Here is a 25393-nt window from a genome sequence, read left to right as displayed (position 1 = left end):
AGACCTGAAGATCCTGCCAACGTCTCCGAGTCAAATCCTCAAAGATGTATGTTCTGGCCCCTCTCTGTCATATCTTTTCCCTCTGTAGGAGTTTGAACTATCATGATGAACTGCTTTGAAGTGTCCAACCCCCACAAGACTGTGCCTATGTCTTACCCTTTAGTGGTAAGATTCTTAGTCAAATGCAAAGCACCAAGTACTGACACTTGAGCATGTTTGGCGAGCTCTTGAGTACCGCCTCACTTCAAAATCATTGGACCTCGGATGGCAAGTCGCGAGTATTGTCCGTCAGTGTTTTCTCTTTCTTAAGCGCAGCTTCTATCGACTCAACAGTCCCAAGGTCCTCATTCTCAGAGTCTCGGGGAACCAGGGACCTTGGGGAGAAGAAGTCTTAATTCCTTCGATAATGCAAACTATTTAATACGGAGGTCACCCTCTTGCCCCACAATCCAGCCCTCTCACTCATCAGTGTCAATCACTTTGGATGCTCATGTTAATTCGACAATAAGGTGAAATGGCTGGGATCTGCTCCTAGGGTTTGCATCCGCATCTTGGTGTCACCAAGGGTCAGCCACCGACTGCAGCCTCAGGCATCCACTTTTGCCTGGAGCAGCTCATATCATTGACTAGGAATCTTATGTGTGCATCTTCACTTCCACCTCGCTAGCGCCCCTTGGAGACCAGCTCATCTTTGACTGATGCTGTCATTTTGCCTACCCTTAGGGAGGATTTGTCTGGGAAAATACAGGTCTGTGGTAGGGCAAATGGTCAGTTGAAGATCCCTACAGGGGTGCCCCCACCATCACGGCTCCGGCCCTCTGACAGCCAACCAGCCGCTAGCTCCTGGCAGTGGACTACAGTTCTGAGGCCACATCTAGGTAGGAGCACTTTAAGAACACAGCCCTCTTGGAGCCTGCAAGCTCTGCTTCAATAATACCTTTTTTGAGCACATGTGCCTGATACTAGTTAGTGTGTTGCAGCCACTACAGAAACCTACAGTCTTCATTTCCAGAATGAACAAAACAGGGGTGGTGCATGTTCAGAAGATGAGCAGAACAGAACACAAAGCCCAAAACAGATTATCATCACATGAAGGCTCAGAATGTTGTCTACAAGGAATGTAATAGAAGCCAGTAGATGCAACTTGAGAGCTGTGATTAGAAAAGGACAGAGAAGAATCAAAGATGACACATATGTTGTGAACCGAGAGTGATTGCTGGTGTAGGGCCAAGAACTGATGGAAACCTCGCCAAGAACCAGATGGAAGGATGGCCATCGACAAAGAAAAACTCAGCTGTTTAACTTCAAACAGTTGGCACTTATCCAGGATATTGCCTCTGATAGACAGCTGCTAAGTTTGCCGCTGATGGAGCTCAGGAAAGCCTTCAAGCAAACTAGGATTCACATATCGTCAGCATAAGAGGTCTGTTCCAGCCCCAGGATTTGATGAGAAGGGCAAGTGGGAGATGAAAATGTTGAACGTGGTGGGGCTTATTGAGGAGTCCTGTGAAACCCCATAAAGGAGATGTTTGGACTTTGGTCGAGAGGGAGGAAGTTGGACTGCTTAAGAGTGGTCAGATAAGAATGACATAAACAGAGAGAGAGTAGGCCCTCGGAACCATATATGTTGAAGACTGGTAAGATCAGGGCTGCCTTACCTTCTTGCTGCATTGTCATTCACAGGTCATCAGAGATGACTAACAAGTCAGTCACTGGGCTATGAGAATGAAGGAAGACTGATTGAGGTGGATGCATTAAGAATGTAGCCTTCTAGTATTAGGAAAGGATATTGTCGATATGTTTCTTCCAGATTCTTAGAAGGGTATGGAAGTAATGACATTGGGTGGTAGTTAAGAGGAATTAGAGGGTCAGTTGTAGTGTTTTTAAGGATGGGTACTAGTAGAACAAATTACCAGGTGGAAGGTATGGAAGCAGAGGGAATGGAATAATTACAGAAGTTACTAAATTAAGGGAGTAAAGTGTGAGATGGCTTCCAAATGATGTGCACAGGACAAGTGTTAAGAGTGTAGCCAGATTTCACAGTGGCCATTAGTGGAGTGGAGAAGTGTGGCTCAATGGTTAGAGTGGCAGACCTCGATGCAGAGCACTGGTCTGGGACCAGGGTTCGATTCCCGCCGCGGCAGGGTCTCGGGCTATAAATTCCTCAGACCTGATATTCTCGCCTCAGTGCCTATTCTAATCATAGGTCCCACGTTGCAACTCTGGGCAATAGCTTGCTTAATCTCCACAACGGCCTCAACAGCGCTGGGATGCCTGGCTTCACCATGGGGGTTCCCAGGAGTGGACACTTCACACGGATAGCCAGGAAGGGATGTATGTCATTACAACGCACACTGTTACAACGCATGCACTTACAACAAATTTTTTACAACGCAACATCCACTACAACGCATTCCATTACATAGCATGACACTACAACGCATGTTTAAAAACTACCTTTACAACGCATTCCATTACATCGCATACTACCTTTACAACGCATACCATTACAACGCATAGTTTAGGGGTAAAAATTACTATTCTAACTCCAGGGGGTGCAACAGTAGGGTAAGTGTTGGATTGCGTTGTAATGGTATGCGTTGTAAAGGTAGTATGCGATGTAATGGAATGCGTTGTAAAGGTAGTTTTTAAACATGCGTTGTAGTGTCATGCTATGTAATGGAATGCGTTGTAGTGGATGTTGCGTTGTAAAAATTTCGTTGTAAGTGTAGTGCGTTGTAATAGTTTCGTTGTAAAGGTTGTTCACCGCCAGGAAGGTCCTACAGCGGTATGAGTACAGCGCTGAGTGGTAGCTAAAATATCAGTCGGGGAACATATAAATTTGAGGTAGGAGATGCTGTAGACCAAGGAGAGAGATAAGGGTGGAGGAACTTGAGATGTTATGCTGATATTGTATCCGTAAAGAATTAGAGTAGTATTTTACAAAACTGTTGTGTGCTATGGGAAGATGGTCTGTGAATGCCCACTGGGAGAAGTATGCTATTTAACCATTTTGAACACTTCTTTAGAAGAATTACAAGCAGATTAAACATTTCAAGATGTTGTAGCAGGACCGGCAATTCTCACTGCATTTTTGTACGATTTTAGAGTGGCCAAGTAAAAGTCGTTGTAGAAAGGAGAGTATTGGAATTGAGTTTTTTCCATTGGCATTTCTTAATGGCTAGTTCTTCTGTATACCAAGGAGCTTGTCAGGTTTTAAGTTTAGAATTGACTCAAATGCAGCAATGGCCCAGATAATACATTTGGGAGCCCTGTCTTCCATGGAACCACCTATGGTGCAGGATGTAAAGATGAGCGGAATTCAAGTTCAGTAATTTTATTGGATGACCAAAAGCGAGTTTTGGTTTTGAAAGGTGAGCTGAAAGGAGCAGAGGGGAAGTAGCCAAGGGAAGTGTAGCCGTAATTAAGATGTGGTCGGTCCAAGGCATGGGGAACTGAGGGACAATAACAAAGCATGATGGGCTAGCAAGTAGATGGGGGAGGAACAAAAGTGTACAAATAAGAAGTTTGGCGTAGGAGAAATGACTTATAGGCTTCAGGAGGGTGGTGTAATAATAATTCTAAGACCACCTCTGCTGTTTTCAGGGCGGTCTTTATAATATTATGAAAGCCTGTAGGGGCCACAAGAGCTAGCTCAGGAGCTAAAGTGGAAGATAGACATTTATTTAAGATAGATGACATCTAAGTCATGATCCTTAATAAGATTGTGAATTATAAGCACATGTGTGGGCAGAGAGCGGATACTGAGTAGGCCTAATTTAATGCCAGTGTGGGTATGGCTAGAGTAACTGGGGTATGGTCATGACATCAGAAGCACATACTGAGTCAGTGAGAGATGAGCAGTACCATGGAAAATATTTAAGCAAAAGACACACAGATGATGAACGGAATGCAGAGCAAATCAAACATTCACCCCCAGTCAAGAGATCTGGGTTAAATCCATTGTTCTTTTGCTCACCATGCTACTCCAGTTTAGACCCAGCTATATGCAAATCAGTCTTGAACCTGTACCTCATGGGAACAGTCGGCCCGAACTGCCAAGCCAGGTCCTCTCTGGATCAGAAACAAGCATCCTGGGATCGGTTTCGGGGCATCACCCCTCATCATCCAGGCTAGCATGAATCCAGTGACACAATGAGCCCCGGACCCACGTTTGGGCATACCCAGAGCACTAAGGGGGATAAAGCAAAAGACACAGAGATGATGGACGTCATATAGAGCCAATCAAACATTCACCCCCAGTCAAGAGATCTAAGTTAAATCCATCGTTCTTTTGCCTACCATGCCTTTCCAGTTTAGATCCAGCCATATACAAATCAGTCCTGACCCTGTTCCTCATGGGAACAGTCCAGCCCGAACTGCCAAGCCTAATATTCAGGCACAAAGGGAGGCTGTAGTAACTGGTGAGAGGGATCCCAGAGGTTCAGAATAAAGCTTATCTGTTCCCCCGTGTGTAAGAGTTCAGGGCGGGAGTAAAGTTTAGCAGGGGGACAAGCTGTAGACCCAGTCTGTGCGCTTATGATTATAGACTGGCTTGCCTTAGATGTGCATTCAGGTAAAAATATCTTTCAGCTTTAAAGATGGTGTTGGGTGAGTGTGCTGTGCTGTCATACTGGTCTAAATCAAAACAAAAAGTTATAATAAGGAAAGGGAGGTAGGCAGCGCTCCCCAATAGCGCAAGGAAAGTAATGGTGGAGTAAAGTAAAGTAGCTCACAATGGCACTTGGGGGTGGGGATAGATTGCAGGACAAAGAGGTGCTCGGCAACCCCAGCTGTTGCAAAAAGTCCCGGGAACTCAGGATGCTGCGCAAAACAACCACCAGGAAATAACAAGAAGGTAAAAGAAAGGTTTAACTCAATGAAATAAACTTCCAAGCTAAAATAAAGAATACGCAGGAGAGCAAGAGACCAAATTCAATACATTAAAATATGAAAAAGGAAGCAGGTGGGCTTCCCAACAATACAAATAAAGCAATGATTATTTGTAGGAGGCTCAGATTGATCTCCTCTTGAGAAGCTGGTACTGGTATGTTCAGTTTGGGGTCTGCATAGTCTGGGGTGCTGTTGCTGGTTCACTGATTGAGTTCACTCTTTGCTGAGGCACAAGCCTGCTGCTATCTGCTGAGAGCCCTATCCTTCAACTGAAGTGGAATGCTGGAGTACTCCCTGAGCTAGGAGAGCTGCCTGGTGCCTCTACAGCTCCCATGAGCCTCATTGCACCCACCAGAGCTCTGAACAATCACATTTAGAGTCCAAGTTCTAGCCCATGTCTCCCATTGTGAGTTTAGCCTTTTGTAAGGGACAGCTCAACTCAACCTATAAATGTGTTGGCCTCACTTGCAATGAGTGACAATTGAGGTCTCTGGTGCTGCACAGACATTTTCCTTTAGCTTCAAGTGTTGCATGGAGTTTGCAGTAAAAAAGAACAGCTGCTTAGGAAGACAGGACGTTGGAATGTAGGGAATGAGTCTCTCTGCAACAGTGGCTCACATGAACTCCAAACCTTCCAAGAGTAACAGGTGATTTTGGCAACCTCGAACACAACCCTCCAGTTTAAACAGATCATCCTCTTTCATTACTCTCTCTCTCATGCATGCCGGTAATAAACATGAAAAAGACACAAAGGGAGTTTACAATGCATTTATTTAAATTATCGTAGTCTATTATGAATCAAATGTGTTGCGATCATTAGGCAGATGCAACTAAACAATGTAATTAGCATTACTATCAAGGTGTATAAAATTAAAATCCCAACCTTGACAAAATTATCTATCTGTCTAGGTTTACCCTTACTTTATGAGCCTAGGGAGATATATGTGATCCCTGGATTGGCAACAGACCCCATACCTGGTGTATGTAGTTAGGTGGTATGCATCATGAGTGTACACTCAGTTTACACAAAGCTGCTTGTCAGGTGCTGTGTTGGTTCCAGAACAGTCCACTCTGCGGGAATTCTCCTCTCTGCCCCCAAAGGGACAGTACACAGTTTGTATGATACAACTATTGTGTTAGACAATACAGCTGTGTGACGGTGTTATGTCTGGATGCTGGGAGCTTTTACTGAACGAGCAAAGAAAACAATACACCATGTTGTTTTTGTTTTATTAGCAACCTTGTGCAAGATGTGCAGACAAACTCCCAAGAAGAGCACAGGCAGCCTAAAACATCTAAGATGCAAAACTAAGGGAGAACCAAATTGAGCCCAGAAGGAATATAACTATACAAGTGGCCACCAGAGTAGACCAGCTAATACTATACTAGGTGCCATTTTTGCCTGATGCCAACAATTCAACCCTGTGCCAGAAGCAAACTTTTAGTCAGTGCAGCTTAAACAGTTTAATTGTTTGGCCCTTGAGAGATGAGCAGCACCCTAGCTTTGTCTTCAGCCAATGAACACAAAAAATTCATGTTGACAGTGAATGCCAAAGTGACTGGAACATTTTACCAATTATGCTCCTGCATGAATTCAACAAACTTTGGAAAAGTCACTACACACCAGCCATGAGTTACCTAGATGGAAAGCAAAGTTGCCCATGTTGCTTTTTTTACTCAGAACCAACAAGTGCAACCACATGTTTACTATCAAGTGCAGGATCGACTTAAACCGTATTGTAGTGTGTTTTGTGCCTTTTGTGTTGGGCCATTAAAATTCAATTTAAACCTTGGCAAGAAAAACTGCACTGTTGTAAAACAAAATGTCGGGATCTCCCCAGGGGAGTAAAGCACTCCCCGTCACCCCCTGCAGCCCCTGCGGCGCAGAGGGGACCCGCTAACCCTTCTGGGGTGCCTAAGCCTTTCAGAGGGGTCTTAATGTCCCCAGGACAAACTAATATCTGTAAGATATGGGAGACTCAGGGGGCACTCTACACATTCTGCAAGGGGGGGGGCGTCATTTTCAATTATGCCACTGGATCTTCCAGGCACCTTTCAATCCTGTTTTCAAAGTCTATCTAGTCAATGCTCACTGTTATTTGCTGTGCTGCTAGAAGCTGCACAGTTTATTTTGAAAAAGGGTTGTTGCTATGCTTATTTCTGAGTGACACATGCTGTGTTTTGGTGAAAATTGATTGGATTGGCATAACACTAGTTTTCGTCGTACCTTTGTGGCGGGCAGTAGTGACTCTTTGGGTGTTTTTTCTGGTGGTGCTTCTTCTTGTGTTAGTTCCTGTAGTGATGACCGTCTTGTTTGCACATGTTGTGGTTGTCTGCTTTGTGGTCACACTTTCAGTCTCAGGAGAAGTGCCCTGCATGCTGAGGGCGACAATGGTGGGCAATAGTCCAATGCTTATCAACAGGAAGGAGGCACTCATGGTGTTGCCCGCTGATGAGGCTCGCGCGGCAGTCGTCGAATATGTACTCGCCTTCATGGTTGTATCAGTCTCTGGAACCACAGCATATTATGTGTTAATCGAGAAGACCTACTTACTGGGTATATAGGGTGAGAAAGTGTAATGCTCTTTTTTTCAAATATCTTTATTTGATTTTTATAAACAACAACATAACAACATAGTCATGCATCATATATCACCCGAGTTGGTGCTTAAAGGAAACATACTTCAAAGTATCGACCGTGCATGTATCGATGATTTAAATGCCTTTGATGTTCGGAACATCAAAGGCATTTAAATCATCAGGGGGTGGGTGAAACTCCTTTGTTTCAACCATACCTTCAGTGCCACAACACAGAGTGTCATACAATCAAGGGAGAACGTGCATCACACAGCACTCAGCTAGGACTGTACCTCTATCTGACACCCCTAACACAGCTTCTATAGCTCCTGGTCTCATGCTACCAGTCTCAACCGGCTCAGGCCCCATATCGTAATAACATCGCTAGCGTCCCCATATTTTGCTGAACTTGCAAGGACACCCCGTGCTCATATAGGTGACTCACTCAGCAGCCATATACATGCCGGCACCAGCCGTCAATTCTTGCAATCTTGGGACCTCCTGTGCTCCCCAGTATTTGGCCATGTCTCTCTTCCCTACAACCGCACTCAGATTACATAAAAGTTGCTGAGCTCTCGGGACATGTATCTCTCGGTATTCTCAGCAGATCAATTTTAAGGTTAATTGGGACATCCACCTCCAGGATAGCCAGGAGTTCTCATATAGCCTTGGCCCAGTAGGTCTGTATGTTAGGGCAGCCCCAAAGTGTGTGCAGGAAACCGCCTCTGGCTCCTGTACATCGTAAACAATCCGGCATGGCCACCTTTCCTATCCTATTCAGCCTGGCTCGGTCATAGTATACCCGATGGCGTACCTCAAACTATATTAGCCGGAGCCATGACTTGATTGCACCTTCCCGTGGATGCATCAAGGCCGCATCCCAATGTGTATCGTCCACCTCCTCAATGTCCATCACTCATCTTTCTCGCAGTTTACCTAGCTTGTCCAGGATGTTATTATTGATTGTTTTGTAGGTGTGCGAGATTACCTTGCTCCCAAGCTACCCCATAAGTAACCTCTCCTCAAGCGGGGCGTATCAAGGTGAGTCGATGGTGTCCAATCCTCCGCCCATCCAGGCATGTCAGAGTTGCTTAATTCTGATGAAGGTGGTATTCCCGCCTCAAAGAGGGGAATGGCATTAAGTCCACATCTTCCAGTATGTCCCCTATTTTGGAGATGAAATCAAGTCCCAAGGTTCAAACCCTCGTAACGTCCCCAATTCTCTCATAGTCCCCCCTTCCACAGTGGTGTTTCGCTGGTTACCTTTGATGCCCAGCCCATAGTTCTGGTGGCCCTTCTCCATACTTTCAACGTCATCTGCGTAGCCGGTAGTAACCTGCCCAAACTGGTCCCACCATATATATATAGTGTAGAGGGGAGCGCAGCAATAGCCAGGCCCTCTCCAACATGTAAGTTGGGTGATCTTGTGGTGCAGACATCCAATCATTGATTGGTATCAGGTGCCCTGTCCAATAGTAGACCCGCACATCGGAAGGGATATTTCCTCATTGTAGGAGTTTCACTGTAGCGACTGTAGCAACACCCTAGTGTGGCCCTTAGTCAACAGTAGCATCCTCACTTGTCTAATTTGATAAACATCTCCTCCAGGATAGTGTAATATGTATTCTTTAGGCTATAAAGTAGCTTGGGGAATATAATCATCTTGAACATGGCGGAATGCTTGTGGGCAGCCCACACCAACGCTCTGCACTCCATAAAAGGTAGTAGACACCTTCCTAAGGTTGGCAGCAAGACACAGGTCCCAGTCAGGCATAACATGTATGCCCAGATATTTAAAACTCATTATTTCAACACTCAGTCTACCCGGTAAGGCAACAGTGTCAGAGGGGCCGTAAGGTTGAAATAGCGCTGATTTCTCTCAGTTTACAACTCTCTGGTCTGGAAGATGGCCGGAATCGTGGCATGAAGTTCTGTGACGTACAGGAGAATATCGTCCACATAGAGCGAGATTTTCTCTTCCCCGAATGTCAGGGTGGGCGCAGATGATACATGCTAGCTGGTCTATTGTAAGAGCAAACAGGGGGCATCCCTGCCGCATCCCCTGCCCAATCAGGCGCGTCTTTGTGGGGACCCCATTCAATTCCACTATGGCAGCAGGGCTTGGTACAATATTGCCACCTACTGCCTATACCTAGGGCCAAAGACACATTTTACCAGTGTTTACTGTAAATAGGGCCAATGTATAGCATACATTTTTTTTCTCTGCATCAAAACCAAGAAAGTTGTGGGGCGTGTCCCTATCTTGCACCTCCGCCAGCCAGTTATGCAGTCTTCGCAGGTCAAGCCTGGTGGAGCTGCCTCCCATGAAGCCTGATTGGTCTCCATGTATCAGCAGAACAATAACTTTTAACAGCCTAGTCGCCAGGATCATGGCCAGCACCTTAGACTCTGTGCTCAAGACCGAAACCCGGAGGTAAATAGAACTGCTAGTTCTAGGCTTGCTCTCTTTATGTATCGTGGTTATGGTCACACATTGTAATTCTGGTGGCACCAGCCCCCTATCCTGCGCTTCACGAAATAGGTTCTGGAGATGGGGTCCCAGGGTACCAGAGTATCTTTTAAAAAATTCCACCGGGAGCCCGTTTGCCCCAGGGGTTTTCCCAGGTTTAAGCTTCGCGATGGCAGCCTTGACTTCAGAGGGGTCTATTTGCCCTTCAATATTCCCACTGGTCCAATGCGCCTCAGCCTTTTTCTTGCTTAGCCATGCTAGAAACTTGCTTGTCTCATCAACAGTATCATAAAGACGGTGATTGGTGGCCAACTGTTGCTGCCTCACCTCTCCCTACACAAGTCCTGGTTCTCTGTTCGCAGCACCTCGATGTGCCTGCGGCTCTGCGGATTGGGCTAATCCTGGTATGCAGCTTCTAGGCTTCAAAGCTGGCTTTCAAGCTCCTCTGTCTTTTGTACCTCATTCTGCTCTTTTCTTGCACGTACATTCTGTTCTTGGTTCTGAAGAATTGCTTTATATGCCTCCCAGAGTGGCAGTGACGAATCCACAGAGCCCTCATTTTTAGTAAAGTACAGTTCCATATCTATTTATATTTTCTGGCCACCTGTTCATCCCTCAGGGCCTAGGCATTCAACTTTCATCCTGTGGTCCCTACTTTCTGCCTTTTCCCCACTGAGACAGGGAATGGTCTGAAAGTCCCCATGGCAGATATTCTGCCCGTTAATCCCGCCACCTCACCCACAGGGGCAAAGACATAATCTATCCTAGAGAAGACCCCATGTACCCAAGAGAAGTATCAGTATTCCCTCTCCCTAGGGTGACACCTCCTCCAAAGATCCGAGAAGCCCATTTTTGGCCTGGCCTGAGCCCTCCACGGCCAGCAGCCTCTCATGGCTGTCCCTGTGTTGTCCAAAGCTGGGCCCTCTCCTCAAGCCACTGCCCAGTGTCTTCAGGCGTTAGGAAGATATAAGCCTTTTCTTGAAATAGTACCTTCAGTTTGGCTGGGAAAAGTAACATATACTGCAACCTTATGAATCGCAGCTTGGATTTTACTGCGTCGAACTCTTGCTTTGCTTCTGCACCTCCCTGGAGTATTACGGGACCAGCATAATGGTGGAGGCGTCGTATTTGAGGATGTATGTCGTTACAACGTACACTTTTACAACGCATGCACTTACAACGCATTTTTTACAACGCAACATCCACTACAACGCATTCCATTACATCGCATGACACTACAACGCATTTTTAAAAACTACCTTTACAACGCATTCCATTACATCGCATACTACCTTTACAACGCATACCATTACAACGCATAATATTAAATTGCATTTAAGGTAAGTATTGGATAGTATAGGGGTAAAAATTACTATTCTTACTCCAGGGGGTGCAACAGTAGGGTAAGTGTTGGATAGTATAGGGGTAAAAATTACTATTCTTACTCCAGGGGGTGCAACAGTAGGGTAAGTGTTGGATAGTATAGGGGTAAAAATTACTATTCTAACTCCAGGGGGTGCAACAGTAGGGTAAGTGTTGGATAGTATAGGGGTAAAAATTAGTATTCTAACTCCAGGGGGTGCAACAGTAGGGTAAGTGTTGGATAGTATAGGGGTAAAAATTACTATTCTAACTCCATGGGGTGCAACAGTAGGGTAAGTGTTGGATAGTATAGGGGTAAAAATTACTATTCTAACTCCAGGGGGTGCAACAGTAGGGTAAGTGTTGGATAGTATAGGGGTAAAAATTACTATTCTAACTCCAGGGGGTGCAACAGTAGGGTAAGTGTTGGATTGTATAGGGGTAAAAATTACTATTCTAACTCCAGGGGGTGCAACAGTAGGGTAAGTGTTGGATAGTATAGGGGTAAAAATTACTCTTCTAACTCCAGGGGGTGCAACAGTAGGGTAAGTGTTGGATAATATAGGGGTAAAAATTACTATTCTAACTCCAGGGGGTGCAACAGTAGGGTACGTGTTGGATAGTATAGGGGTAAAAATTACTATTCTAACTCCAGGGGGTGCAACAGTAGGGTAAGTGTTGGATAGTGTAGGGGTTTTAATGTAATATAATGCGTTGTAATGGTATGCGTTGTAAAGGTAGTATGCGATGTAATGGAATGCGTTGTAAAGGTAGTTTTTAAAAATGCGTTTTAGTGTCATGCGATGTAATGGAATGCGTTGTAGTGGATGTTGCGTTGTAAAAAATGCGTTGTAAGTGTAGTGCGTTGTAAAAGTTGCGTTGTAAAGGTTGTTCCCCAGTATTTGATTTCCCCTGTCTGCCTTGCCTCTCTAAGGATAATATCCCAGTCCTGGAAGTTCAGAAAACATGCAATTATTGGGCGCAAGGGTACACCATGTGGTGGTCAACCAGTGAGTGATGTGTGTGCCCGCTCAATGATGAAGCACGCAGAGAGGTTGTCAGCCGTGACAGTGAAGAAGAGCCACTGTGCCAGGAAGTCAACCATATTGCCACACTTGACCACCTCTGGGAATCCTACCAGTTTCAAATTATTTTGCATCATCAGGTTTTCGGCATCGTCCAACTTCCATGTAAGGTCCTTAGTGATCATCTTCACCTCTGCCAGTTCCTTCCCAAGGAAATGTGTCATATCCTCAAGTTCAGACACCCTATCCTCTGCGGCTGTCACACGGTCTATGACATTTCAGAGATCCTGCATTAGGAGTGACACAACAGAAGAGATTTCACCAATCCTCAATTCTAGGGCCATCCTAGATGTCTGAATCACCGCAAGCAGGGCTGCATTATCGGGCAATAAAGGGACAGCAGCGTCACCCAGAGGAGGGTCTACCATCTTGGTATATTGATCAATTTTACCCTGGCGAGGTGGTTTGGGGTCTTTGTCTTTTGCCATAGTCCAAAAGAATGAATCCACTCTCTATAACGTTTGTTGCAGCAACCTTTTGTTAAGGCATGGGGAAAGCGAGGGGGAAGGATATTCCTCCATCTGGCACTGCCCCTTGGTGCAGTAGCATCCCTTCCTCCTTTGTCCTCTGGTGATCCCCAAGACCCCCACGTGGGGTGGGAGGGGTTGGGGAAAACTGTTGGCCGAATCTCTTCACTGTGGTCAATGTCACCCCTAGGTTTGCCTCTGTGATGAGCGCTTCAGCCAAGCGCAGGCGGCCAGCCACCCTTGCCTCTACACTGTTGCCCCCCAGCAAATCCCCTGCAGGGTTCAGCTCCAGATGCTCACACAGTGTTGGGGGAAGGCGAGTGGGGGCCACCAAGGTCTGATGCAGTGCAACTATCCAGATTACAGAGGGGCAAAGAAAAGGGATAGGCCCCCTACCTACACTTCTCCAATGCCAGGAGCGATGCCAGTGTCCTAGCAGGTGTGCCTTCCGGGGCCAGGCCCCTCACTACCACTCCCTGAGCCACCACTTCTGGTGAGGCATTCTCTGCTTGCCTGCAAGTATCTATCGCTGCTCCAATGCTGCAGCTTGTGTGTCTCTCAAGACCAGGCCTCGTGTCGTCACTCCAAGCACCACCCTACCATTGTGGACCTGCTCCACTCTATAGCCAACATCAGGAGTGGAGCAGGTGCCGCCGAATGTATTACCCCCAGGACCCTGCCTCTGATGGCATCTTCATGGGCCGCTACACTGTCCAGGGCTCACTACTCTCGCCGGCCGCATACCGGTCTTCAGGTCCCGCTGTTCGAGGCACCCCACACAGACATGCTTCCTGTGTACCCCCGCGTAAGGAGACGGGGAGGCTGCAAACCAGGCACGACATACTCCGTTCACCTCAGGGTGTGCATCAGCGGGGTGGGGGTATCACCCCTCACCCCAGCCGGGTCCGATACCCTGACATCGATCCCAGGTTTCCTGTCCCTGGTCCAGGGAGGAGCTGGCTTGGTAGATCGGGCTGAACTGTTCCCATAGGGAGCAGTACCAAGACTGATTTGCATATCGCTGGGTCCAAACTGGAATGGCACAGCAAGCAAAAGAATCATGGATTTAACCCAGATCTGTAACTGGGGTGAATGTTTGATTTGTGCAGCATGCCATCCATCATCTGATCTTTTTGCAGCTGAGGAGACCGTGGGACTTAGGGGAGAGGAAAATGGGCCCAGGGGAGTACACCAGGAAAGGCACAAGCAGCGCCGTAGCCTGGTTTGTGCGCCTCCTCACATCCTCGGCTCAACCTTGATGGCGGTTCCCTACTGCTGCCACCACTCGAATATGCCACTCCAATGTGCCTGGGATCAGCCAGTTTTCCTTCCTTCGTGTCCCCATAGGCAGAGGAGGTGGGGTGCCAGCATGGTGTACAGATGTTGTGCTCAGCAGCACTCAGATACTGGCTCCACATGGCACGTTGCTGTAATTCCGCCTTCTCTCTCTCCTCGGCTCACCGGTCACGGCTCATGTTTCCACCCACTCTACTCTGCTCAGATGAACCTGTAGCCAGCTGCAGATGGTTTGATAAAACCTCACATTAATTCTTTTAAATTCCACCGCTGACATAAGCTACGTTTTTTTTTTTAGTTTAAAAACTATAACTGATAATCGAAATTGTTTTTAATTATTAAGGTGTATTTCACGTGAGAAGTAGGATTCCACACATAAGGTAGGAAAAGGTCACAAACCGTTTTGAATGAACAAATGTATCTACTCTTCTAAAATGTGATATACGGTATGGCACAGTTCTAAAATAAAGGAGCATTTTATAAAATATGAATCACATGACTGAAAAAATTGAAAATAAAAATACAGAAAGCAAACTAAAATAAGTAATACATAAGCAATACTTTTTAAAATATAATTTATAAAGTACAACGTGAAGTAATACTCTATAGTGTAAAATTATATGAAATGTGCAAAATTATATGAAATGGCAAATTGTACAACGTAATAAAAACAGTACAAATAAAATAAGGTCGTGTACAATAGGTAGCATAACATAAAAAAATAAAAAAATAATAAAATATAGATAATTTATTGCAAGAAAATAAGAAATAACGTTAAAATAGTAGAAAAAGTTAATCTAGTACTGAAAAATATCCTTCATCGGTTAAGTGTGAAATGGTTCTTAAAGTAACTAAACCACTCCCCTAATCTTATCCTCTCAACCCTATTTGTTTATAAGTCAATAACGTGTACAACTTAAACAGTTATAAATTATTGATAAGAAAAATACATAACTTGTATAATAGTTTACTAACTTCTTTCAGTAGATAGAAGGATAGCAGAAGTTAGCTCAGTTTGTATAAATGTTGATATAAGTTGAGAAACTGTTTTGAAATATTCGTGTAATACGTTTTGAACCACTAACCTTTTGAAGCAAGAAAAGTATTTTGCGTGCTTTCCCCCAACTACAAAAATACAATAACATAAGCTTCTTAAATATATGTTTCACAGCACTCCTCTGTAAAAGATGTATTTGCAAAACTTCTAAAAACGCAATGAATAATTTGTAGGGTACATTTTAAAGACAGTATTGCCCCTGCCCAACTCTGACCCAGGAGTAATGAAAAATCCAGATCTTCCAATTTTTCTAGAAGTAGCAAGGAATGCATTGAAATGCAGAAGGTGTTTAAGGTCCACTGGCCAGAGACACTGCCTTCATCCCTTGCCCAAACCTCTTAAAACCTTTGAATGAAAGAGAAGCAGAAAGCTGGCATCTGTTACTACAACTGTTATGCTACAATGGCACCCACTTAATTCATAAGCATGGAGGTCAATTCTTTTGAAGAGGGAAATCCTACCTCGCTGTTTGGGGGTTGTTGGATTTAAGGAAGCAGTTGTTTGATTTGTGTTGCTGGATTTCGTCATCAGAGGACCGGTGTACAAAGGTGCAGTTGACGTGTGCTGCTCTACATTAGGAGTGCCTGCTGTGGGACTGTTCACTGAGATTCCGTAGCTTGATGAATTGTCAGGGATCACCGCCGCTGGTTTGCTTACATTCAATGATGAAGTAGTTTGTGTGGTGAGATTTACCGCTGGCTTTGACAGTCCTATGGATGAATTCAGAAGGTGTTATGTTCAGTTCTGTCAGCAAAAGCCTATACATGTATTCCACCACTGACTGGCAACTTGTGGTTTGACAACATATGATATATGAAGTACAGTGGTTCTGTCGGGTGAGACCACACAATTACTTTGCTTAACAAAAACTTTTAACAGAAAACTAAATATATAGATTGACAAAAAATAAATTATATTTAGACAGAACACATGAAAAACAAACAAAAACGCATAAACTTGCGTGGAGTCAGATATGTCGGGTGATAAGATATTCTTTATATATAAATTGCATCATTTATATTCACACCCATATATTTCTTTTTAGCAAAGAAAGGCTGCCAAGAGTGTAAGCATTAAAGTGAATTCGTGAAAAAGTGACATAGTGACATATGTGACATAAATAGTGCGTGATATATACACAGTGGTTAGAGAAAATATATGTACATAGTAAAACAGGCCAGTATAAGGATAAACAAATGACAATGTTTCCAAAGGTGAATTAAATTCGTTATGAAACAAGGTCTTGGACTGGGCCTCAGAAATGTCGACGTTTCAACCCTATAAAAGCGATTCTAGATCATCATGCGGGTCTTCATCAGGACTAAAGCTACACAATGGCAACCTGAAAATGCAAATGAAGCACATATCAAAATTATTCCTCTATGTTCCTTCCCCGTTTAAAGGCAAACAGTGGTTCCTCAGTGGTTGGAAGTTCACTGGCCACGAGATTCCAGTATTTTTTCATAATCTTCTTCATCTCGTTACTTTTAGTATGGAACGCAGTTACACATACAATGTTCTCAATTCTCGGTGTTCTTTTCTTAACTTCTAAGAGTTGGTCCCTAGGGCAATACCAGGCGCGTTTACGTGCACGTTTAAGTAACCCCACAGGGTATCCCCTCTCCTTTAGACGACTAGTAAGAATCTCAGTTTCCTTAAAGAAATCAGCCCGTCGTGTACAATTTCTTCTCAACCTGAGATATTGACCATACGGGAGATTGTCTCTCAGGCTGCGTGGGTGGTGGGAATCATACTTGAGGAGGGTATTCCTCTCTGTGGGTTTACGATACAAGTCACAGAATAACAATCCATCTTCAACTTTAAATGTTAAATCCAGGAAGTCAATTGTTCTAGAGTTATTCACCATAGTGAATTGAATATCGCCAGATCTTAGATTAAGCCATTCATAAAACCGCCCCAGTTCAACCTCAGTGCCAGACCAAATCATTATAACGTCATCTATGTAACGTTTCCAAACGGTTATCTGGTTGATAAAGGGATTTTGATGGCTGTAAAGGTGTTCCTCTTCATATGCATCCATGTAGATATTAGCCAAGCTGGGCGCATAGGTAGCCCCCATCGCAACGCCTTTGCATTGATAGTAGAACTGTTTATAAAAATGAAGTAGTTGTACTTCATCGCAATTTCCAAGAGACCAATTAGGAAATCAGTTGGTATCCAGTGTGGTCTTATCCTCCTATCTAGACTAGCTCTAACCACCTCAAGCGCCTCAACCTGGGGAATAGAGGTGTAGAGCGAGGATACGTCCAGACTGATGAGTAATTGAGTTTCGATGTCGAATGGTTGTCCTTCCAGAAGTTGGATAATGTGCATTGTGTATCGCACATATGATTTGGTCTCTGGTATCAATGGTTGTAAAAAGTAATCTATAAACTGATTAAGTGGTTCCAAAATCGAACCACAACCAGAAACGATTGGTCTCCCTGGTGGTTTCACTAAGCGCTTGTGTATCTTGGGAAGAGTGTACATGGTTGGAATTCTACCTTCCCTTTTGTTTAAAAAGTCACATTCTAGTTGGCTCAGGAAACCCATTGAGACTCCATCCATAGTAATTTTCTCAATCAATGATTTGACCTGTGGCATAGGGTCCCTCGGTATAGGACAGTAACTGTCCCTAGCTCCCAATTGCAGCTCAATTTCAGCAACATAGTCTTGTGTGTTCTGCAGAACCACCGCCCCGCCCTTATCGGCGGCTTTGATGACAATTGCCTTGTTGGTTCCCAACGTAGATAAGGCCAATCTTTCTTGCTTACTGATATTATGCCTTATATATTTCTTCTTTTCCATCAAGGCCATGATTTCTTCAAGAACAATTCTTTCATATGCCAGTATTTTATCGCTCATCATGTAGGCACTTGGAGTGAAAGAGGAGGGAGGTTTAAATGGTGTAGCAGCCATTGTTGGAAGATAGACATTTTTGCTGAAATAATATTTCAAACGAAATTTCCTAAAAAAACTTTGTAATTCAACTTTAACATTGAAGGAATCAGGTGCATTTGTAGGAACAAATGTCAGTCCTTTGGCAAGAATCATCCTTTCCTCTAATGATAGTGTATAGTCAGAAAGATTGATAATGGGATCCAGGGTACCAGCCGTCAGGGTAACCGGAGTACCTCCAGTGGTTGTAGGACCAATATCATTTTGGAATACAGGCAATATGACTTCAAGGAAATTCGGTTGTGGGACTGGAGTGGGGGTGATAACCAGAATATCCAGATGATCCAATTGAGGAGCTTCCCCAACCATGTCAGAGGCCCCCAAACCCAAGCTCGATTCAAGTACCTCCAGCGACTGCAAAGCTGGTGCGGGCAGGGTTATACCCTGAGTATCTAGGTCTCTGGGAATATGTGGTAAGGAGGTCGAAATAAAGCTGTTCAAGGCAACAGGAGTATCAATTTGTATGTTCACCATCTGTATTTTTGTCTGCGGGTCGAGATCTCCCCATGTGTTTCTGGCTGGAAGAACCGAACCTGTGAGTTGTTGCGTCGGGTGTTCCCACCCCTGTTGCTGTTCCATCCTCTTGCTCGTCCCCAGAACTGATCTGAACCTCCCCCCCTGTTCGTTTGACGGGGGCCCTCCCCTAAAAAATGGGACCCCTGGTTGTCCTGTCGACTAGTAGATGATCTATCTATGTCGGAATCAGAACCACTGCCAAATGAGGAATCAGAGAAAGTCTTAAATCTCCTAGGTCCCTGCCTGCTTTTATGAGAAAAGAAACCCTGACTGTCCTGTTGATAATAGTCGTCGGCCAGGTACGGGTATGTGAATTTTTTATCGTAATTTCTTATGTCTTTGGATAGTTTATCCAACTTTTTGTTAAGAGTTATTGTATTAAATTCTGCTAGAACCTTTTATGCACGATCCAGAGCCTCTTTGGCATTCGCCAAGGCGCTGTCCCCTAATATCTCCCTCTTGAGTTCCGCAATCTCTTGCGTAAGTTTCTTGACGTACTCAATTGCAGTTTCTACTCCAAGCACCATCCAGTGCCTGGAGCAATTATTGGCCACGTAACTGAATCCTTCCCTGAACTTGGGTACATCTATGAATATAGCAGGCTCGTTTCGAACCTGCAGTCCTTTGGGAATTATATTAGATTGCAAATATTTAGTCAGTACGTGCCCATGTAATCTAGATCGGATAAGTTTCTTCTCCAATCTCTCAATTTTGGCCAATTTGTCATTCAGACCAGCATCGACTGATAATCTTTCTGAACCTAAAAGGAAGTTGGAAGCCCCCTGTTCTTGTATAAGGTTTGTTATATATTCCTCGCCGTAAGCCAATGTCTCTTTGTCTGACATAATATGACAGACAAATAATTACACTTTCAAAGACAAAAAACAAAAGTAGAACTCTTCCACTTTTACAAACAAAAACCAAGAGTGAAAAACTCTTCTAATATTTATAAACACACACTAAATGAGAGATAAACCCTCGCAGATCAGCATCTGCACAAAATATGTTTCATAAACAATGGGGTGACCCTGTGTCCCTCAGAACCTGGGTATAAGTTATATGAAGTACAGTGGTTCTGTCGGGTGAGACCACACAATTACTTTGCTTAACAAAAACTTTTAACAGAAAACTAAATATATAGATTGACAAAAAATAAATTATATTTAGACAGAACACATGAAAAACAAACATATGACATATGACAGTGTTTAATTGAACGCTTCCACTACTAGACCATTTCATTTTGGCTGTGTTGATTGACCAGCACCGTCACGTTGGGGTTAGAGCCAGAGTGGTGGTCTGTGCCCCTTGTCTAAGTGCGAAACAATCTTTCGAGTTTATCAGTGCCTGCATGCATGTAGCGCTCACACGGTCGAGCTCGCTAGAGATGTCGTCATCTGGTTAGCACTTTCAATACATGTTTAATGTGTCATTCCGTACCGCATAATCTGTGGGGGCTGAATCATCAACCACTGTCTGATATCGAGTATTTGCACATAGGGCAATTGATCAGACAATCTATTCTATCCCAAACTTTGTCTGTAGAATTCGATTGGACGAGCGATTATTTCCACACTGTGCCAACTCAAGGCCGACCTAAACTGCCCGTTAGGTGAGTCATGGTCATCCAATCTTGCTTCCATATTTTGGTGGCTTATGGAACACATGTTATTTTAATAGAAGAATACTTTTGATATGTGCTTCATTTGCATTTTCAGGTTGCCATTGTGTAGCTTTAGTCCTGATGAAGACACGCATGATGATCTAGGATCGCTTTTATAGGGTTGAAACGTCGACATTTCTGAGGCCCAGTCCAAGACCTTGTTTCATAACGAATTTAATTCACCTTTGGAAACATTGTCATTTGTTTATCCTTATACTGGCCTGTTTTACTATGTACATATATTTTCTCTAACCACTGTGTATATATCACGCACTATTTATGTCACATATGTCACTATGTCACTTTTTCACGAATTCACTTTAATGCTTACACTCTTGGCAGCCTTTCTTTGCTAAAAAGAAATATATGGGTGTGAATATAAATGATGCAATTTATATATAAAGAATATCTTATCACCCGACATATCTGACTCCACGCAAGTTTATGCGTTTTTGTTTGTTTTTCATGTGTTCTGTCTAAATATAATTTATTTTTTGTCAATCTATATATTTAGTTTTCTGTTAAAAGTTTTTGTTAAGCAAAGTAATTGTGTGGTCTCACCCGACAGAACCACTGTACTTCATATAACTTATACCCAGGTTCTGAGGGACACAGGGTCACCCCATTGTTTATGAAACACTTGACAACATATGAAGCATCCTGATCAATGAAACTTTGAGGAGACCTTTTCTAAAATATTCTACTTAGCATTGGTATTAATACCTAATGTTTTCTAACTTTGCTGACAGGTGACTTCTGCTTTCCTTTCTTTTCTAAGAATTATGGGCTAGAATCAAGGAAGATGTGGCATGTCTGAGCTGTACACAGTCAAGCACTTCACAAGCTCTTGTCAAAAGGATATACAACACTTAAGGCAGGATATATGTGTTGGCGGGAAGGTAACGCCATTACGGTGACAACGGAGTTGCCTCCCTACCAACATAGTGGACCATAAGTTTGGCCACAGCGGAGACTACTCCGTCTCCTTGGGGAAATGGCGGGCCACCACTGTGATTTAAATCACCCGCTTTGTTTCTCTGACTTGTAGAGTAAATCTGGGTGCTGTGGGAGGGCTGATCCATTGAACACACCCCACAGAATGATTAGCATGCTACTTATTCATTTGTTCCATCTCAAATGTGGATGAAATGCCAGAGACATGTAGTACTCTGAAAACATTATTTAGTTATTTTGGTTTTTCACATCTAATTTTAAATTACAAGGTGTCACTTCCCAACTGAGAAACCATTCAATATGCTTGGGATTCACCCATGACACAGATCGATCATTCAAGCAACACATCACCAGGAAGACCAAGACACCAGCTTTCCAACTCTCCCTCTTGAATGAACAGGAGCCGTTCCCCCGTAAAATGACTTCAATACAGCCAGTTAGGCCTTATGATCGCTCCTATTTGGACGGAGGTGAGCACCCTGCTCTTTCGTCTCCTTGATTCCACCGTACCACACCTGAAAGGTGTCCTCTACATAGCACCACAGTTCATCCAATTCTCACAGAAATTGAACCACATCGCCCTATTTTAAAAGACTTACTCTGGCTTCGCTTACGAACCTGATCATCTTCAAGACGAGCTGCATCACTCATAAATTGCTGAACACAAGATTCCAACTTACATGGCAAACAAACTAGTCTTGTCTGAGGAATACCACCAGACCAGAAGCCTCGATATTGACAGTATGGAGACAAAACATAGCAAGTCAGAAAAAAACCAGAAACAAGCCTTCTCCATTCATGCTCACGGGATCAAGAATAGCATCCTCATCGACATCAGATCGACATCAGATCAGCTCTGACTCTCCTATAATTCAGAAAAAAGATGCAAACACACCTCTTCATGGAGCACTCCCCCAAACCCAACAGTGTACCCTTGACCTTTCCCCTATGATATTGTCTTCTCAGGGCCCCTGTTCAGTGCGTCTCTAGTCTCAAGCTAGATTTGTGCTCTGCAAATACCAACACTAACATGCATAAACCGAGAAAGTCAAAAAGAAAAGTGAATGGCTAAGCTCATGCATCCATAAGCCTGGCTTGATGGTAGTCACAGGACAGTATTGGATCTAAAGTGAAAGATGTCTGCATTGCAAATTCTCCTATGATGCTTACACCTGGCTAGATCAAGCACAAGGGAAGGGACAATTGTAAGTCCATCTTTCTACAAATTAGGGATGCACTCATAAATGTTCTGGCCTGCCCCTTGTAGTGACTGTAACTCACAACCAATCACTAGCAATGCAGGGTAACCTTTATTTTGAGAGCGATGGGTTAAATACAAACAGGACCAAGCCAAGCAGTATCGGCCTCACAGGTGATTACAGCAGCCCAGAGAATTCCCCACAACAGAACTGTTCCCTGTGCAGCAGTCCTCATTTGTGGTCAGTGCACTTCTACCACATCCCAACGTGTTCCCCTATATGTTGCCCTTGTTGTATGCAGTGTGGCACAACTTGATAGGTGTTTAAGGAGACAACCAGGTCAGATGGAAAACCAGGACACTACACACCCACATGAAATGGCTATAATCTTACTATTCAATCCACGCTGATGACACTAACTTCAAAAGCTTGATGATCTGTCCAGAGCAGCAAGTGCATTTGCGGAGATAGACCACAAAGAATGGAATAGAGAAGAGGAAAAACATGAGGAAGAAATGGAAGGTACAAAAAGGAAGAGGAATTACAGGAAGAGCAGCATCTGGTTCCAAGTTCAGCATCCGACCCACAGGGCCGGTTTCAGCGTCACACTAGTTGCTCAAGTCAGCTGTGAACTCACATGGGTCACCTTGTGGTGGATAAACGTTTGGGTCATCTTTCTGAGTGTCTCTGTACTTGATGAGTACAAGATCACCTTGACATTGATGAGAAAGTCTAGCTTGCCATCGCTTGTTGGCTTATGACCTCATCTTTTACATCCTGTATGAATCACTCCCCAAGGTAGTCCTGGATCAGGCTCCTCTGTGGGGTGGGGTATCTAAGTTGCAATCTTTTGCCCTAACATGAGTTTGCCACCTGTTTTGCTATAAGTGTTGTCCCAGTGGACATGTGAGGTCCCAGAGAGTCTCAAAGATGGGGGATCCTATCGTGTTGGCATCTTGGAGTGCTCTCTTTAGCATTGCCATGAAGTGCTCCACACTGCGGGTTGCCAAAGCCACAGCAAAGTCCGTTGTGTGATTTCACTGTGGATGGGATATCAAAGTAGAAAAGATTGTATTCAATTTTATTCAATGACAGCATCTTTACTTTTGTGGCAATGCTTAGGGGGCTCTTTACCAAGGGAAAACAACAGCACTCATAGTAGAATCAGATGTTGTTCTTGGAAAAGGGATTCAACAAAGTACATGGTGACATCTTTACAGAAACTCTTTGGCAGCATAGACATTTATAGGGTTCTAGAGGACTATCTTTCCTATTAACTAGAGCTTTTGACACTACAGCCATTTTTAGCCTCATTGCCCCTGTGGACCTAATGTGGAGGTTCTTCAACCTGCTTTGAAGAAAGCATGAGTCAATTGGAATGCCAATTCAGATTGTTACATACATATCAAAATACCTTGAAATCTTTTAGATGGCTTTGCTTATTCACCTGGTGGGTATGTTTAAGATTTCTCTATGTTTGGGTGTTTAAAAGAACAGCCAAAGGACGGAGAGTGGCAACAATTCAGTGACATCTGGATTAAGTTTTTCTATGATGTCTTTCTTGTTTAGTGCACATGGGCGTGCCTGCTTAATAATGTGACAAATGTTGTATGCCGTGCAAGGGACATTCCTGGCCCAACACAATCTCATCATTGTGCAGGCAGATTTGCCTGTCTCTGACCTTGCCCATGCCCTAAAATAGTTCAGGAAACATCTCAACTACCACAGGGTATTCTTCAGAGGCTCAGGCTATCAGTTGGCAAAGGACTAAGAGGAGGACCTTCCAAGACAGTCTAGGGGCCTCTTTGAATTATATGTAAAAAATGAGTTTACATTGGAAGGCATCATTTGGGCTTTCCTGCCAGTTTCTCAAAATTGATGTCCATCTTGATGTTGAGTGTTTAACAATAGCGAAGGGTTTCGTTGGAGTGGAGGAAGAAATGGCGCTCATGCGTGTGCATCTAGGTTGTTGCTAAGAAAGGTAAGAACGGTGCTAACAGGTCAGGGGAAACAAACCCAAAAGAAAACAGGCCCTGCAAGTATGTGGGTCGAAACCCACACCAATAAATAGAAATGTGGTCCTGTGCGCACGTATTGGAGTAAAAGTTAAAGGTGTACCCAACGGGAAATGACACAGAAATCAAGGAATTTTCTTGATGTTGATTGTGGTGACAAGGTACAGTAAAAATAGGGTTTTCTCCCACTTGAATCCTATTTTGAGTGCGCGTTCATCGACCTTGACTGATCCATCCACATCATTTCGAAGGGTTTGTTGGTTCATAACATCTGTCTGACAGTCCGCCGTGCTCTCACCATGGTCAGAATCTCTTCTAGTTTTAAGGATTCTGGGGCTAAATCTCCATGCAAATGAAGCAATTCCTAATAATCATTGCAATGATGAATCATGTGCACTCATATAATGTACATAACAGTAGGGACTGTACAAAAATCGGCGGTCTCTTCTGTAATAGAATGTGTTACTACATATGAGCCTTAGTGACTATGAAATGATAAGAAATGGTAAAGCCAAGTGGTCTGGCTTTACTATGTCAACACATACACCCACAGGCATGCACAAATCATGACTGAAGGTTTTGCATGCACAAATGCTGTTTAGCCAGTGCCTCACTTGAGCCATTGGTTTCCGGTGCTCGACCACTGCACTTAACTGTCAACATCTGCACTAATGACAGTCTGCCACATGGTGGCGCTGTTTGCCTGATTCAGAGTGAGCACAACAACAGCTGTTTATTAATTCCATGAACATTAAAAATGTATAATACCTGCAGCTCAAGCTATTCTTATACCTTTGGGGTCCTGGAAACCAGTGGCGTAACAGAGGCCCCCCCATCCCCCACTGTGCGGGGGGGGGCCCACGCTGCCGGGTCCCCACTTC

At 44.0% G+C, this 25393-nt stretch overlaps 1 protein-coding gene across 2 annotated transcripts in view; it reads right to left on the bottom strand.

Moving 5' to 3' along the window:
- Positions 1-25393, bottom strand: part of LOC146786155 (uncharacterized) — a 248697-nt gene that overhangs the window by 13746 nt on the left and 209558 nt on the right. The window contains exons 12-13 of one of the 2 annotated variants that reach the window (XM_085635676.1): positions 15669-15917; positions 7121-7402 (exon numbers count right to left, since the gene is read on the bottom strand). In XM_085635676.1, the coding sequence (XP_085491802.1) occupies positions 7121-7402; positions 15669-15917 (531 nt within the window). The remainder of the gene's footprint in view (positions 1-7120; positions 7403-15668; positions 15918-25393) is intronic. The other variant, XM_085635677.1, reaches the window with a different exon arrangement.

The sequence above is a fragment of the Triturus cristatus genome, chromosome 11 (assembly GCF_964204655.1).
Source record: "Triturus cristatus chromosome 11, aTriCri1.1, whole genome shotgun sequence".
NCBI lineage: Eukaryota > Metazoa > Chordata > Amphibia > Caudata > Salamandridae > Triturus > Triturus cristatus.
Note: the sequence above shows the minus strand (reverse complement) of the source record. Positions and strands in the feature narration are given on the sequence as shown.